The 14,411-nt window shown below is 35.9% G+C and overlaps 1 protein-coding gene across 1 annotated transcript in view; it reads left to right on the top strand.

Annotated features, from left to right (window-relative positions):
- ANOS1 (anosmin 1) overlaps nt 1-14,411 on the top strand; it is a 126,244-nt gene that overhangs the window by 102,503 nt on the left and 9,330 nt on the right. Inside the window, exons 10-11 of the mRNA XM_030280562.3 lie at nt 12,071-12,165; nt 14,196-14,367. Of these exons, the coding sequence (XP_030136422.2) occupies nt 12,071-12,165; nt 14,196-14,367 (267 nt within the window). The remainder of the gene's footprint in view (nt 1-12,070; nt 12,166-14,195; nt 14,368-14,411) is intronic.

Here is a 14,411-nt window from a genome sequence, read left to right as displayed (position 1 = left end):
GTGTGTGCTGACTCTTTGTAATAAAGTATTTCGTATGGCAGGTTTTGAAGTGAAAGCTCTCCCATTGATAACACAAGTCAAATGGTCCTTTCTGATGAAAGTAGAGCCATTGAAGGTAAAGAAATCTTCAGGGGCAGTTGGAGTTTCCAGCTCCTACTGTAAAGAATTCTGTAGTACTTGCTTAACACTAAAGCATTATTTACTTTGGTACTAGCTGTTGCACCAGGCAGATTAGTGTTTGAGCAGCTGGCCATATTCTAATTATTGATATTCAATCAGTGAAATACTTGTACTTCAAGATATCACTATGGTCCAGATGGTTCTTTCACAAAATGTCCCGACTATTAATTATAGTGAAGTATACACTAATATATTGCCCTCAGACTTCCATGAGAACACAGGGACTTTGTCTCAGCAGTGGTTGCTTGTGTGGGTATGCATAATGTTCATTAATACTTAGAGATTTAATTAGTAAAGCTGGCTTTAAGCACAGGCCTCTTCAACTGGATCACCTCTTTAGCAATGCACTGGTAGATATTACAGAATTTGCTTTTCCATATGTGCTACTCCTGACTCAGATGCCTGTATCCTATGGGCTTCCACAGCATTGTGCCTGGGGAGATAGGTAGTGCTGTAAGTTTTATTTATCATGGGAAATTATTCTGGAGTTAAAAGAATATCCTGTCAGAAATATCTGTGTGGTTGCTACACCTCCCTAACTTTTTCTCCTCCATTTTGTCCTAATGTAGTTTCAGGGAAAAAAAAAAATCTTTTTGTCTTTTCTAAAGAGTGTAAAGGGTAGTAGCATCTGACCGTCTCCAGTTCTGCCTGCTTTACTTTATGAAGTGCCTATAGAACCCTGCTTTCTGTCCAAATGTGAAATACTTACAATAGTTAAAATGTTACTGGTAGGAGTCATGATAAACATCAACCACAAATAATAGAATTTGGTAGAGCAGATGGTTTTCAAATTCCCAAATAGTCTGCAATTGATTAGTGGGGCCAGTTAAAAAGTTTTAAAATTACATTTACAATGATGGCAACCTCAGTGGCATCTCCCCTGTAAATGAGACAATATTTGAAAATTTTTTCAAAGCCACAGTTTAGTGCATTTCTTCATGATTTCACAGGCAGAACAGAAAACCATTACTTGCTGCACTTGCTTCCAAACCTCCATACCTTTCAGGGTAGGTGGTTAAAGCTCTTGGTATGAGAGATTTAGAGGCAAGTTTGTCCAACTGCTAGTCTCAGGAATGCAATTGGAATTGATTCAAAGTCTGCCAGGAAATCAAATAATCACAAGTCAAATCAGAACTACCCAATGTGTTCCCAGAGCACAGACAGCACAGAACACTGATTTTACTTAACAGGCACCCGCTGATGTTTGCTGAAGGATGTACTGGACTGGTTTGTACATTTGTACACTTTGTACATTTATTGTTTAATTTTAAAAGTTATATAGTGTGGGATGTGAATGAGCCCTCAGTATGACCTGAATCATACTCCAGAACAGCTTTAGTCATTGTGAAAGTGCTTTTAATTTGACTTAATTTGTGCATTTAATATAAGTCTTCTTTGAATTCTTAAATTTAGTAACTGATAGCAATTTAAGTCTGATTTCTTTTGAACTTACATTAAAAGTTTAAATAGAAATGTAATTGCAAATTACCTGGTCCATGAGGTCAATCCAAAGATAGACCATCATTAGGTGGAATGCATACCTGCAGTTAGACTGCAGATACTCTTTCAATATTCCATTGCAAAATCGTTTATCAATACTTAATCCACTTGAAAGCACTGACAAAAATAATTGGCCAACTAATAAATAAATTCTTGCCTGATTTGTAATTCTTCAGGAAAAAAATGCATTTTCAAATCAGCATCTTTATGTACCTTCAATATGTCTGTGTCTGACTAGTGCAATTTTCTCAGTTTCTGATTACTTCCTGAGTATTACCACAACGTATAAAACTAATTATTTTAACAACAAACACAGTACTTTATATATATATATATACATACATATATAGTATCACTAGACTTGGCAATGACAATATCTGATGTGAGGCAGTCTCGATAACTGAGGGGTAAAATGGCAAGCTTTTTACCATCCAAATATGGAATCACAGAATAGTCTGGGTTGGAAGGGACCCAGAAGGATCACTGAGTCCAGCTCTTGAGTGAATCCCTTATGGGGATTCAAGCCATGCTCTGACCAGCTGAGCTCTTCCTCTCCTTTCCCCAGACTGTACCACTAGGTCAGATTAAGTCAAAGCTCTGTCTCACAGGCTTCTGCTTATCATACCTGGAGCAATCCTACCATTCATACTGTGAGAAAAAGGTACTGAGTTTCAGCAGTTTGCAGGATGCTTCTCATGAGCTATGGGTTAATGACTGCTCATGAGTGCTCTCTTAGCCCACTTAAGTTCTGGATAAAGCATTGATCTTCTGATCCAGGGGAGGTAAATCTGTCAGCAGGGAGTCATCATGCTTATGGTGAAGGTGGTTTAAACTAATGAGTGTCCTCTTGCAAACTGGGCCAATATTTCTCCATGTGCATCTTCTAAATCTGTATTTTTAATTAGCTGGTTCATAAGGTGGCCATAAAACCAATTGCATAAACACTACAAACAGGGGAAGGAAACTGGACTATGTGAAGGAATAGCTAGAGTTGGAGGGAAAGAAAGCAGAGAAAGGGTTTCTGAAACTGAAATTACAATCTAATTTTTAAAACGACCCATGTATGCAGCTGCTGATGATAATGAGTTGTTAGTATCAGTTTCTTTTGCTCCTGTGACCATAAACTGGATGCAGAAATATCCATAGTAGTCTAGTTCCTACCCAGCAGGTGTTCTGTTCTTGGCAGTGGCCAAAAGCAAATCCAAAGGAACATAAGAAAAGGGCAAGAGTGTAATGGTATTTCTGGATATTATTGTCCCAACTTCAGACAACTTCTAGTTAGTCGAAATTCCTGAGCACAATGTGATTTCACTGTATTTATTCACTTCTTATGAATTTATCTTCACAATAATATCCAGTGTCCTATGAAGGTCACCAAGTTTCAGGGTATCTCAAACACCCTGAGTGATGGAGTTCCAGAGTTTTAAGTGCTTGTTCTATGTAGAACCACTTTTTTTTTTGTCTTGAAAACAGTTCTTCCACATTTATATGAATCCTAATTTTTGCTCTGTATACCTTGTCTGTATGCACATGATTTTATAGATATTTAACCTGGTTTTGCTTTGTTCTTTTTCTCATAGATGCATCAATCTTAAACTGCAGATTTAGAAACTGCATATTAATGTCATAAATTTTTTGAGTGTCTGTAGGGAAATGCTGGGCTCCAGGACAGCTTTGATGAATGGAGACGAGGGATGTCTGAAGGCTGCTCTTAGAATATAAGGCTTATTAGGGATGGTGAAAGGTCTTGCTTGGAGCTGCCAGACGCAGCACGTGGCAAGGCCTGAGGGGATGGGGGAGGGGAGAGACAAGGGGTAGAGAGGATGCTCCAGGAGAGGGTGAAAGTTCCAAGAGGGGGGAAGATCCAAGAGAGCGTCTGGCCCCTTTGAGACCCCTTATCGGGGGCTTCAAGGTGGGCTGGAACAAGACTTAGGCCAATGGGGTCACGGACACCTGGTGTTTCAGGGGAGGGTTACAGGTATGGGATGAACCATACATTTTGGGGGTTGAGATAGAACAGTCCATTTGACTTTTGGACCTATCTGTAGGTAAGGGCATTGTTCAACCAGAAGGGGGGATTGTCTTCATCCTGGCTGTACTATTGTAAATCTTTTGCCAGGCAATTATATTTATCCATTCTTTCCAACAAATACCAGTTCAGCAAAGAAACATCCTGGTATGTTTTTTCCATAATGCATATCAGGAAAGTCCAGTTTTGGAACTCCATGGATCACTGCATGCAAACCTACACATATATGGCTTTTGCTTGAGGTCTGAGAGAGAAGGGAGTAGCTGGTCCATCCCTGCCTCTCTTCCCACTGTGGAATTAGGGGCAAGATGAGTCTGTACTTTAATTCTGGAATTGGGAGAGATTCCAAGATTACTTACCCTCAATATAGTGAACTTACCCTCATAGTCTGCTTATCTAAATTATTGTCCACATTTTTCAAAGTTACATAGAAGGCTAAAGTAGAGTACTTGGTGACATTTTCAGTGTATATATAGCCTTGGTGAGCTTTGGACTTGTTTTTTTGGTTTTTTTTCTTTTCTATTAAATTCAGGTCTGGGATGCTTAGCTAGCTTTGCAAATCTGGCTATGAGGGAATAATGTAGAAAGCCTCTATTCAGGCTACAAGCAGTTATTGTGAGACTTAGAGCTTACAAGAGGCAAATTTCCTTGTAATGGAAAACCAGAATGAGATACTGTTGAACTCACTTTGTATAGGATGTTTTGTGTGGGAAAATAAGTAAGGGTAGAGGTAATCCGGCTTAGAGATGATCCCAGGCTTAAATCCTTCAATATAAACATCTTCAAACCTTGAGGCTTCCTAGGTCTAGATATGGACAAAAATACTGTGTCTCAGGCCTGTCTTTAAATTACACAGTAATTGTTAATATCATTTTTGGAAAGGCTTACTGTTCTATTATACAAAGAATGTGTTCTATAGAAAGAAAGTTTGTTTTAAATGGCATAATGTGAGAACCAAAATCTTCGTAATTTAATCAAAACTGCTTATATTCCATGTAAGAGCAGGAAACAGTATAGTTTGTCTTGCTGAGAATTGTTTGTTGAGTGAAATTTAAATGTCAGCTGAAGGTTTTGGTGTTATTTTTAAACATACTGCTCAAATAGGTGATTATTAAAAATCTTTTTTTCTCAAGACGTGTCATGAGTACTGCGAATTTCATAATCAAAGAAAACTTTGTATTTTTTTTACACCATTGAGTGAATCAATGCAGAGGAAGAAAAATACACAGAGATGTTATAATTTAATTTTTTCAAGAGAACTTACCTAAAATGCCTGTCACAAAACAAGTGGTTTTTACAAGGAAAAGGGGAGTGCAGAGAGACTTGCAATGCATTAGCACATCAATGCATCATTTTAACATTAGTTGGAGGTAAATTGTGGATTTTGCATTTGCTAAATTACCATGAGTAAAATAGCACTTCTTATTATATTATTACTTCTTGTCTTATCATTAGATTCAGATTGCAAATGTTGGACACCATGAATCAGAGTAATACAATGGCTCATGAACCAGAAATGAAATATGAAGAAATAAGTGTTATGATCTAGAACTGACTGAGATCATATTTTGCTTCTCTGCAGTACACTGAAATATCCCTTCCCAAACTAGTCTTCCATCATGCTGTTATTTAAATGTAAAAAATACAATGTGAATCACTGCACACTAATCGTGTCTTCAAAACTGGAGGACCTAGTAGTAAATAACACTGCTTCATTTGTTTGCTTGGGTTTTGTCCATATTTCAGCCTTCCCTGCATGTTTTTCAGGACCTCTCCAGCAACTGAATTTCATCAGAAAAAGCTTTGATGGAAACTTGCATATATTAGATGTCTGTGTAGACATGGAAAACAATATTTGTCCAATAAACAGATGAACATGAGCCTGAGAGCGCAAGAGACACTACAGCACATTCTATCTCAAATATTTCCTTTCTAGTTTGTGGTGTGGAAATGCAGGCAAGTGCTGCTGTGGGGCAGACACTGCTGCTCATCCTTCTGCTGGAGTGGTGGGTTGGAATAAGTGCTGGGTTGTAATGGGTGCCCATCTGCAAAGGGGGTTATGTACAGGGAGGAGAAAGAGCAGGAACATTTCTTCAGGAAGTCTTTGACTTGTACAAATCTTTAAGCACGTCAGAGTTGATATTATCTTTTCCTTATGCAAGGCATCATTAATTTCACCATTTACCATTGCTACAGCTTTGCCATTCAATACAGTGAGGTAAATATTGTTTTCCCGGATGGTGTGCTGACGCAGGATTTATACAGAGCTCTGAAAAATCATACTGTGACTTTACAGTAGAATCAATTAATCAAGCTTGTAGATACTGAGACATGTACATCATGTGCTCTGAGCGATTCTGCCCTGTGTTGTGATATTAAATATAAAATATTTTCCCCTTGCTCTAGCCTATTTTTAGAGAAGTAATGCTGCAGGACACATAATCCTGAAAGAAAATTACTTAATTTTTTTATATTTCCTTCTTTCTATTAGTCTAAGACCATCAAAGGCATGTTCAGACCATCTTTTAACCATAGTTTTGATGGTCATTAGTGTCTTGTTCTTGCTAGGTTCTAAACTTTCTTTCCTGATCCTTTAGCTACCCTTAATTATTGAAGTTAACACAACTGTTCATATGCCCAAGTTCTTTGTCTCGTGTGCTCATGAGCTTGTAAGAACTATCCCACCAGTATGCAAAGAAAAACAAAAACCATGTGTCCAGTCACAAAAAATCATTGTGGTTTGCTAGATGAAAAGTCAGATCTAACAAAATGTAATAAAGTTTTAGCTGCACACAGGACAAATTATTTCAATAATTTTCCTACTCAATAGTTTCAGAGATATTTCATCCGCCTTATGGCATTCTGTTTGAAGAAAGTTTAGCCTTGAATGAAGACAACAGGTTTACATATGGCTCATTACCTTCCAAGCTTTGATAACAACTCTTTTTGACATACAGTTAGTGTATTAATTCTGTGTATATATTTTGGAGGGAGTCAGTTCGCTGAGGTATCGTGACAGAAAATACAGAACATAGTTTCTTTTTTTACTGAAATACTTCCTTCAAAGCTGCTAGTTATTTGTATTAAATTACTAATTTTATGCTAGCCGGTAAATGTTTTAATATGTCTTATTTGATAATATTTACTTTTATACTGTATTCTATTCTAATGGGAAGATCTATCACACACTGCATGTTAATTACTTTCAGTCCTGTCATGATGCAGAAATCTACTTGATGTTACCATGTTTATTGATGCCAGACATTTTTATTGTAATTAAACCTTAATTTGAGCTGCTGTTACTGAACAATTCTGCTGTGAAACCTTGTTTTCCAGCAAATCCCATTTGATTTTCCTTCTAATAAGTTTCTGTAATTTGGTTGCTTGCGTAATAGTGCTGTCACAGCTGGTATTAATTGGCACTTTTGTACCAAATAGTAGAGACCCACATGTGAATAACATGCAAGAGCTGAAATGCTTTTACAACACACACTGTTATCATATTCACCACTTGACAGGGGTGGAACAGAGATAAGGAGCCATGAAGTACCTTGCCTAAAGACCTCAAGCAAACCAGTGGCAGAACTCGCCTCAGTTCCCAAAACAGTCTGCTGCAAGTTTTTTTGCTGTGGATCACAGGATACAAAGAAATAAATACCTCTGTTTACCTGGTTTCCTGGGGTAGCTCCATATTGATGATATTGGGCTGCATGAGCAAATGTCACTGCTGTTATGCCCCTGCTATGCCAGTTTTTCAGCTACAAAGCTTCAGTTCCTTATGAGAGTCAATTTGGCACCCTCCTGGAATAGTAACTGCAATATAAAGGAGAAGAAAGTATTTGAGGTAGAGAAAGTAGCTGTCTGCAGTAGCATGGTAAAAAAAAGAAACCACTTTAGGTGAAATTATTCATATGGCTGACAGTAATGTATTTGTACAAAACAGAAACATGGAGGAGGTTGAAAAAGACGAGAAAAAGAAAAGAAAAAGTATTTTAAATGTAGTTTATTCTAGATACACTGTAGAAACATTTAAACCAGAAGTTCCATCTAGGAGAACTTGCAGAATTACCTGAAATTTTGTTGGATTATTTTTCTGAAGGATACTCAGAGCTTTAAATTCTGTGAGGAGGTGATTCAGTATTCCTAGTAACTGTTGTGCAGCCAAGGCTTAGGCTATATTGAGGTCTATCAATTTAAAATGCTTAAATTGTGCATATGAACCCGAAGTTTTCCAAGTGACAAACACATGTAGTTGGCATTGGCATTAGTAGAATTTTGAGCTGTTTTTTACAGCTTGAAGATATAGAATAAATTCACATTTTCCATCCAGAAAAATCAGAAATATAGTTATTTGTTTTTATTAAAATTGAATTAATGATTTTAAGTTGTGGAGGGGTAGAAAGCACCAACATCTGATGAAGAACATCTTTCTAAACACTATTGATAGAGAGCTTAGTGGAGATACTCATGTGAAAATAAATGCAGGTTGGGGTAAATTAAAAAAAAAAACAAAACCAACAAAACATGCTTTAGAGCATTCCCTGATCCATAAATTTCTAATTAGAGATGTAAGATATCTCTCCAATAAAGTTTAGCTGCATACCCTTGTTGAGCAAAAGAGCTAAGAGTACATGGGATTTTAAGAACATGATCATGTGTTATCTCTACAAACATTTTTTCTTAATTCTAGAAACTCAATTTATACTTCAGAAAATCTATTTTAAAAATCACAGTCAAAGTAATTAACATCAACTATTAGTTTATTTGAAAAGATTAGTTACGTGTACTTGTCTTACAGACCTAAAAATCTTTAGCTTGGGCATCTGGAGATAATTTCCATGTCAGTATCATTAAGAGATTTTTAAAGTAATTGTCCTGGATTGCCTTTTTTTTTTCTTTTTTTCTCTTTATGTAAATTTAAAATAATTATTTGAATAAGCTGTCTTCTGTTCATACTTAAGTGGTTATTTTGTTGACTAATTTCACAATCTTAGAGCTGCTGAGACGAGTGCTAGTACTTATTATGTCCTTGAAGTTCAATGTCTCTATACAAATATTTTGAGTTCTGGGAAATAAGAATGCTTGCTGTTTGTGCAAGCATCACTATTTCTAGTATCAAATGATAGACATTCTAACCATGAGAACAATGAAGTTAAAAAGTTCAATAAAGACTCAAAATTGAAAATTTGGAATCAAGAAAACTCCAGATATTCAGGAGGAGATTGATACTGTGACATCTGAAATACCAGAGAAGCAGACTGAAGCAGTCTGACAATTTCTTGACGGTGTTATGTATTTGTTATAACAGGAATAGCTGAGTTTTCTGATAAAACTCTCCAAAATCAGTCTCATTAGGTAATGAATATTCTGTTCATATTAACTACTCAAATGACTTTCTGGAAAAAGATGTGGCTGTGGGCTCAGTGTATGAACCTTAGCTGAGCTTGATCCAGAACTCTTGGCTCTGGTGGCAGTGGCTGAGATTCAGCTGGCTGCAGCTTGAGCTCATCCATTACCTGTCCCTCAGTTTGCATTGGAGAGCTGAGCCCAAAAAGCTAAGTAAAATTCATAGTAGTGATCTCACTAGGATAGTGGGCATTGCTGAAAGGAGGGCTGGGAGAAGCTTTTCTTTTGTATGTGTTGTAAACACAAAATCAGCTGTATAATGTTTCATAAAACTTTACAGTAATGATCTTTATGAGCAACTTTATAAGACAAAGACATATTTTCATAATTTTTCTCAGTTTCTTATTGGGATTTTTAGATAATTTCATGCATTTTGTCTCCTTTTGCTTTTAAAAATATTAAAAGGTAAGTTCTTGAACAATCTTGTCATTTCATGTGCATACTTCATGCATGCATATACATTTTTAGCTTGTCAGGCTTCTAGCTTTATTTAATCACACAATGTTCCACCTTTCCCTATTTTTAAAAAGTTTCTGCCTCAAGTTGGAGCTACTTCCTTATTCTATTTCATACTTTATTCTGTTATATTGCATTGTATTAGTCAGACTTTAGACAGTGACAGGACAGAATTTTTCAAAAGGGGGCGGTTTGTTTTGAATTGTTTTTAAGTTTCTCTTTTTTAACGCATGGCATTTAACCTGTGTATCTTCCATTTTTTTAGATAATAGCAATCATAAATGTAGAGGTGAGAACTGAAGAAGTTTTATTCTTGCTGACTGTCATTATGCCCTCCAGTTTATAACAGTTGATGTACTTGTAGATGTGATACAAAAAAGCCTTTCTCAGATTACCTTTACATACTCATACATAACCTGAAAAGAAAAAAAAATCCCCTTATTTCAGTATATGTATTTGATATACTATCAAATTTAAGATTCATTAGCTCAAATAAAATTGAGAAAATAATTTAAAAAACCTTCACCCTATGTTTACAGTATAGCTGATAGGTTTTTTTAACCTGTTTCTAATTTTCTATATTCTTCTTTAACCTACTTCTATTTTCTTCAAGTAGAGAAGTTATGAGAAACTACAGGTGTTTACAAATGGGTTACTACGAGTTTGCTAATGCGGAAAAGAAGTAGGAAGGAAGGAAGAGAAAAACTGGGAGTAGAAGCTCACATAGTTAATGGATGTAGACCTGCCTGAAAATACAAAGAGGATTGCAATGTGCCAGTATCTGGAAATAAATATTTTTTCCCATCCCAGGCAGTGTACAGGGCTGGGCTGTATGGAGCATTGAGCAGCCTGGTCTAGAGCTGTCCCTGCCCATGGCAGGGGTGTTGGAGCTGAGGGATCCTTAAAGTCTCTTCCAAGCCAACCCCTTTGATGATTCTGTGGTTCTACCTTGAATTACATTTCTGAACAGAGGCCTAGTAAACCTCTACACCAATATATCTGAGTGCTGAGCTGTTGTAAGGACTTGGTGCTTGGGATTTGTGTTTTCACAGCTGTCCATCTAGTGGTATTTTGTGACCTACCTTAGGGATGTGTCTTATCCAGTCCCTGACTGCTGGACAATTAAAAGGTTTAATTGGCTTGGATAAATGTTTAGCCAAAGGACAGTGATTTATTTGTAGATTTCAAGTGAAAAGTATCACGAGTGAAAATACACATTTTGTAGCTTTGCAAAGACCAGTCCACCCATAAAGATAGTTTAAAATAATCAGAGAACAATAGAATGGTTTGGGTCAGAAGAACTCCTAAGGATCATCTAGCAAATGATGATATTAGAAAATGGATTCAACTGGAAGAGATGAAATCGGATGAAACTTACTTACAAATGCACTATAAATTTTTTTCTTCATCCAATAGGCACATCAAGTGGGAAAACTTGACGAGAAAAGCAAGAGCAAATCCATTTCTTTATTTATTTCAAATGAGAGGGAGCAATCACAAAGCAGGAAATGCATTTTTAATAGTTTTCTTTTTGAAAGAAATATTGTTTCCAAAGAAATTGCAAAACTAATTAGCGTACATGTTGTTATGAAGAACAGCTACTGCAAAAATCTATTTCAAGGGGCCATTTCAGCTAGTTTTCTTTGCTAGTAATTTTCTCTTTAGGTTACAATCCTTTTCTTCTGAATCCAAACTGCTTATAGCAGATCAGCCCTTAAGGTGTCAGAGATATTTGTTTTCCCTCCTGAAACGCACAGTCAGGCACATTAGCGACTCTGTCATACCAAGCTAATTAATAGTAACAAATATAATTTTGCATCCCCTGTATAGAGAATGAAATCCATAAAAATGTCAGGAACTACTTGCACTACCTAATGTTTTCCTTCTTTTGTCAATTCTTTCTTGCTCTTTTGTTTTGCTTCCTTATTCAGGCATTATTAGACAAAAAGCTAGAAGAGCTGGAAATAAGTGTAAAGTTTATACTATTGGTACTGCAGCAAATTTTGTCATTGATTTAAATGGGAATAAACTTAAGTCTTTGGTATTACTCATAAGAGTCAAGACTAGAATTTTATTTGAACAGGTTTTATGGCATATCCTGAAAGAATAAGGTTTGGAGATTTACAGGCATTTTCACATGTCTTTGGGCACAGATTTCTCAAGCAGTGCCAGGCAGCAGTATTGCAATGCTCTAACAATATAAACACTCAGGCAGTTGACACCGAGTCAGTCTCATTGTTTGCAGGATGATTAGAAGTAGCAGCATTGAGGTTGTTGTTTTTAATGCTTAGTTTAAATTATTTTTTTCATGTAAGAGGTATATGGTAACATATCTGAAAATGAAATTTCACTATTTTATCTACTTTAAATTAAATTTCTTAAAATTCCTTCTGTTGTTATCCAGAGAATCCAGAAGAGTTGCAATGGTGAAAAAATACTTTTATGTCTTTTGGTGAAAACATACTTACATGTCTTTTCCTCTCTTTTAATATCATCTAGATACCAGCATGAATCAATTCCAAGTCCACTGGTTACTGGAGTCCTGTGCACACAATGACACCAAAGGACTTAGGAAAGTAACAGAGCTGACTTATGTAAGTCTCCGTTCAGCCCTCTGTTTGACTCCGAGTAGTTCCTGGGCAGCAAGAGGGATGGTTCTGTAACATAACACAATATGTGGAATATCCTGTTACATAGATCAGTAAAAGTGCTTCCTTTTTTGTGTTCCTCTTGGCAAAAGATAAAAATTATGTATCTGGACTGGTTTTGGGTTGCTTGGATTTCCTAAAACCACTCTAGGCTAAACTATTTTATTTGCTTTTTTTGTTATTCAGAAAATGAGAACAGACAAACTTCTTAACTAAGTACTTCTATATGTCTACAGGATATAGAAAACAGAGCTTAATCTGCAATTAATAATGTAGGACCTTAGCACAGTGCAAATACTGAACAATAATAATAGTAATTAATAAACCAGGTTTTCTTTTAGACATGCAGATGAGTTTCAGGTGATCAGACTCCTTGAGGAGAATAGATATAGATAGAATAATATATAAGAAAAGAAGGACTGTAGGTGACAAATACCAGATGTTAAATCTGGAAGTCGGACAGATATCAGATGGGGAGAAAAGCTCCATGTAAGTACATGGCAGTCCAAATATATATTGCAGTGGCAGTACTTCCAACTAAATTTGTTGTCAATCTAGTGTCATCTGTCTATGTAACACATTATTTGAACATCAGAGTAATGTGATTGGTGCATTAGAATTTATTTAGTGTGTTATATAGAATGGACAAAATCACAATTCACCTTTCCTTCTTACCCTGATCTGTACTACCCCCTTAATTCAGAGGAGTTAATGTCATGTAAAAGAGTAAATCAGAAAACATAATTTCTCACATAGGATGGTGTTAGCTTGTAAGATTTACTGCTTCATGGGGTCAGCAAAGCACATATTAGAGGTGGATTTAAAAAATTATTTTGACATAAATGTTATGGAGATCGGAGAACCGAACATTTAAGAAGCTCATTTCCACTAGAGGTCAGGAAAGACTGGACATCTGTCCAAATGCATTGTGGGATTAATGAATTTTTCTTTTTTTCCTTATTTCCAATAATTTTATGTAATTCATTCAGTCTGTCATTATAAATAAAAATAGTCCTGTCACAATTTTAAGGAGACATAAAACTTGTTGGACCACCCTTCCGGCAGGTGGAAGGCAAGGAGTCCAGTCTCAGCACAATCTGTATGTCCCATGAAAATGACCTTCCAAGTGAAGGTTAGAATAATTTGCAATTAGAAAAAAGAGGGAGTTATGCAGAAAAACATAGGAAATTAACATTTCTGAAGGGAATTAAAGATCTAAAAGCAAAAGTCTTTTGATTTTTGCCAGTAACATATTTTTAGAGATTTTTTCAGGATAAAAACCAACCAAACATTTTTTCCCATATATGATTTGTGTTAAAGCTTTCAGATTGTAATTTTCAAAAGTACTTCAGACACCAATAAGAATTTAGCAAGACACTTACACTTTGTGTAGTTTTCTTCTCTACTCACTGTCCTTAAAGAGAGATTTCTGCTTTGTATTTAGCTGTGGACTTCTTCCTGATAAGAATACTGAAGTACCTAATGTACTCAAGTGGAAAAATATGCATCCATAATACTATGCCAAACTTTAAATGTGCTTTTAAAAAGTTAAACATAGATGAAGCCTGTCATTTACAGCAGCTTAACTCAACTTTCTTACATTTATTTCATTCGAATAGCATTTATATCCTCACATTGCTACCCCCACTGCCATCATTCACAGAGACTGTTCTAAATATTATAAGTCAGTTGCTTTGATGCCATGTGTCGAAGGAACTGTGTAGAATTGAAGGACATATTCAAATACTGTGCTAATATATTTTACTACTGAAAATAATCATGACATTGACAATACTTGCTTTCTTCTCTGAGTTAAAACCACATTGGCATGTGTTAAGCATCCAGTAAAATATTTTTTGTGGAGAGAACTTTTCATCTTTTGCCAAAGTTATTTTTCAATTTGTTTGTATGATTTTTTTCTTTTTTTCCTTGGGCTCTATTTGCAGCATGTGATATTTTCATTTTTCTTGTTGTAGGAAAACTACATTATTCTGAAGGACCTGTCATTTTCATGCAAATACAAAGTAACTGTTCTGCCTGCAAAATCTAAAGGTCGTTTTAAGGCTGAGAGTACTTTCTTTGTTACGCCACCTTGCTCTGCATTTAAAGAAAAAAAACACAAGCATATTAATTGTCCTGCTGAAGGAGGTAAGGCATGATCTGGAGAACTACCAAATGTTCCAAAAGCATTT

This window comes from Taeniopygia guttata, chromosome 1 (assembly GCF_048771995.1).
Source record: "Taeniopygia guttata chromosome 1, bTaeGut7.mat, whole genome shotgun sequence".
Taxonomy (NCBI): Eukaryota; Metazoa; Chordata; class Aves; order Passeriformes; family Estrildidae; genus Taeniopygia; species Taeniopygia guttata.
This window is presented reverse-complemented; position numbering and strand designations above follow the sequence as displayed.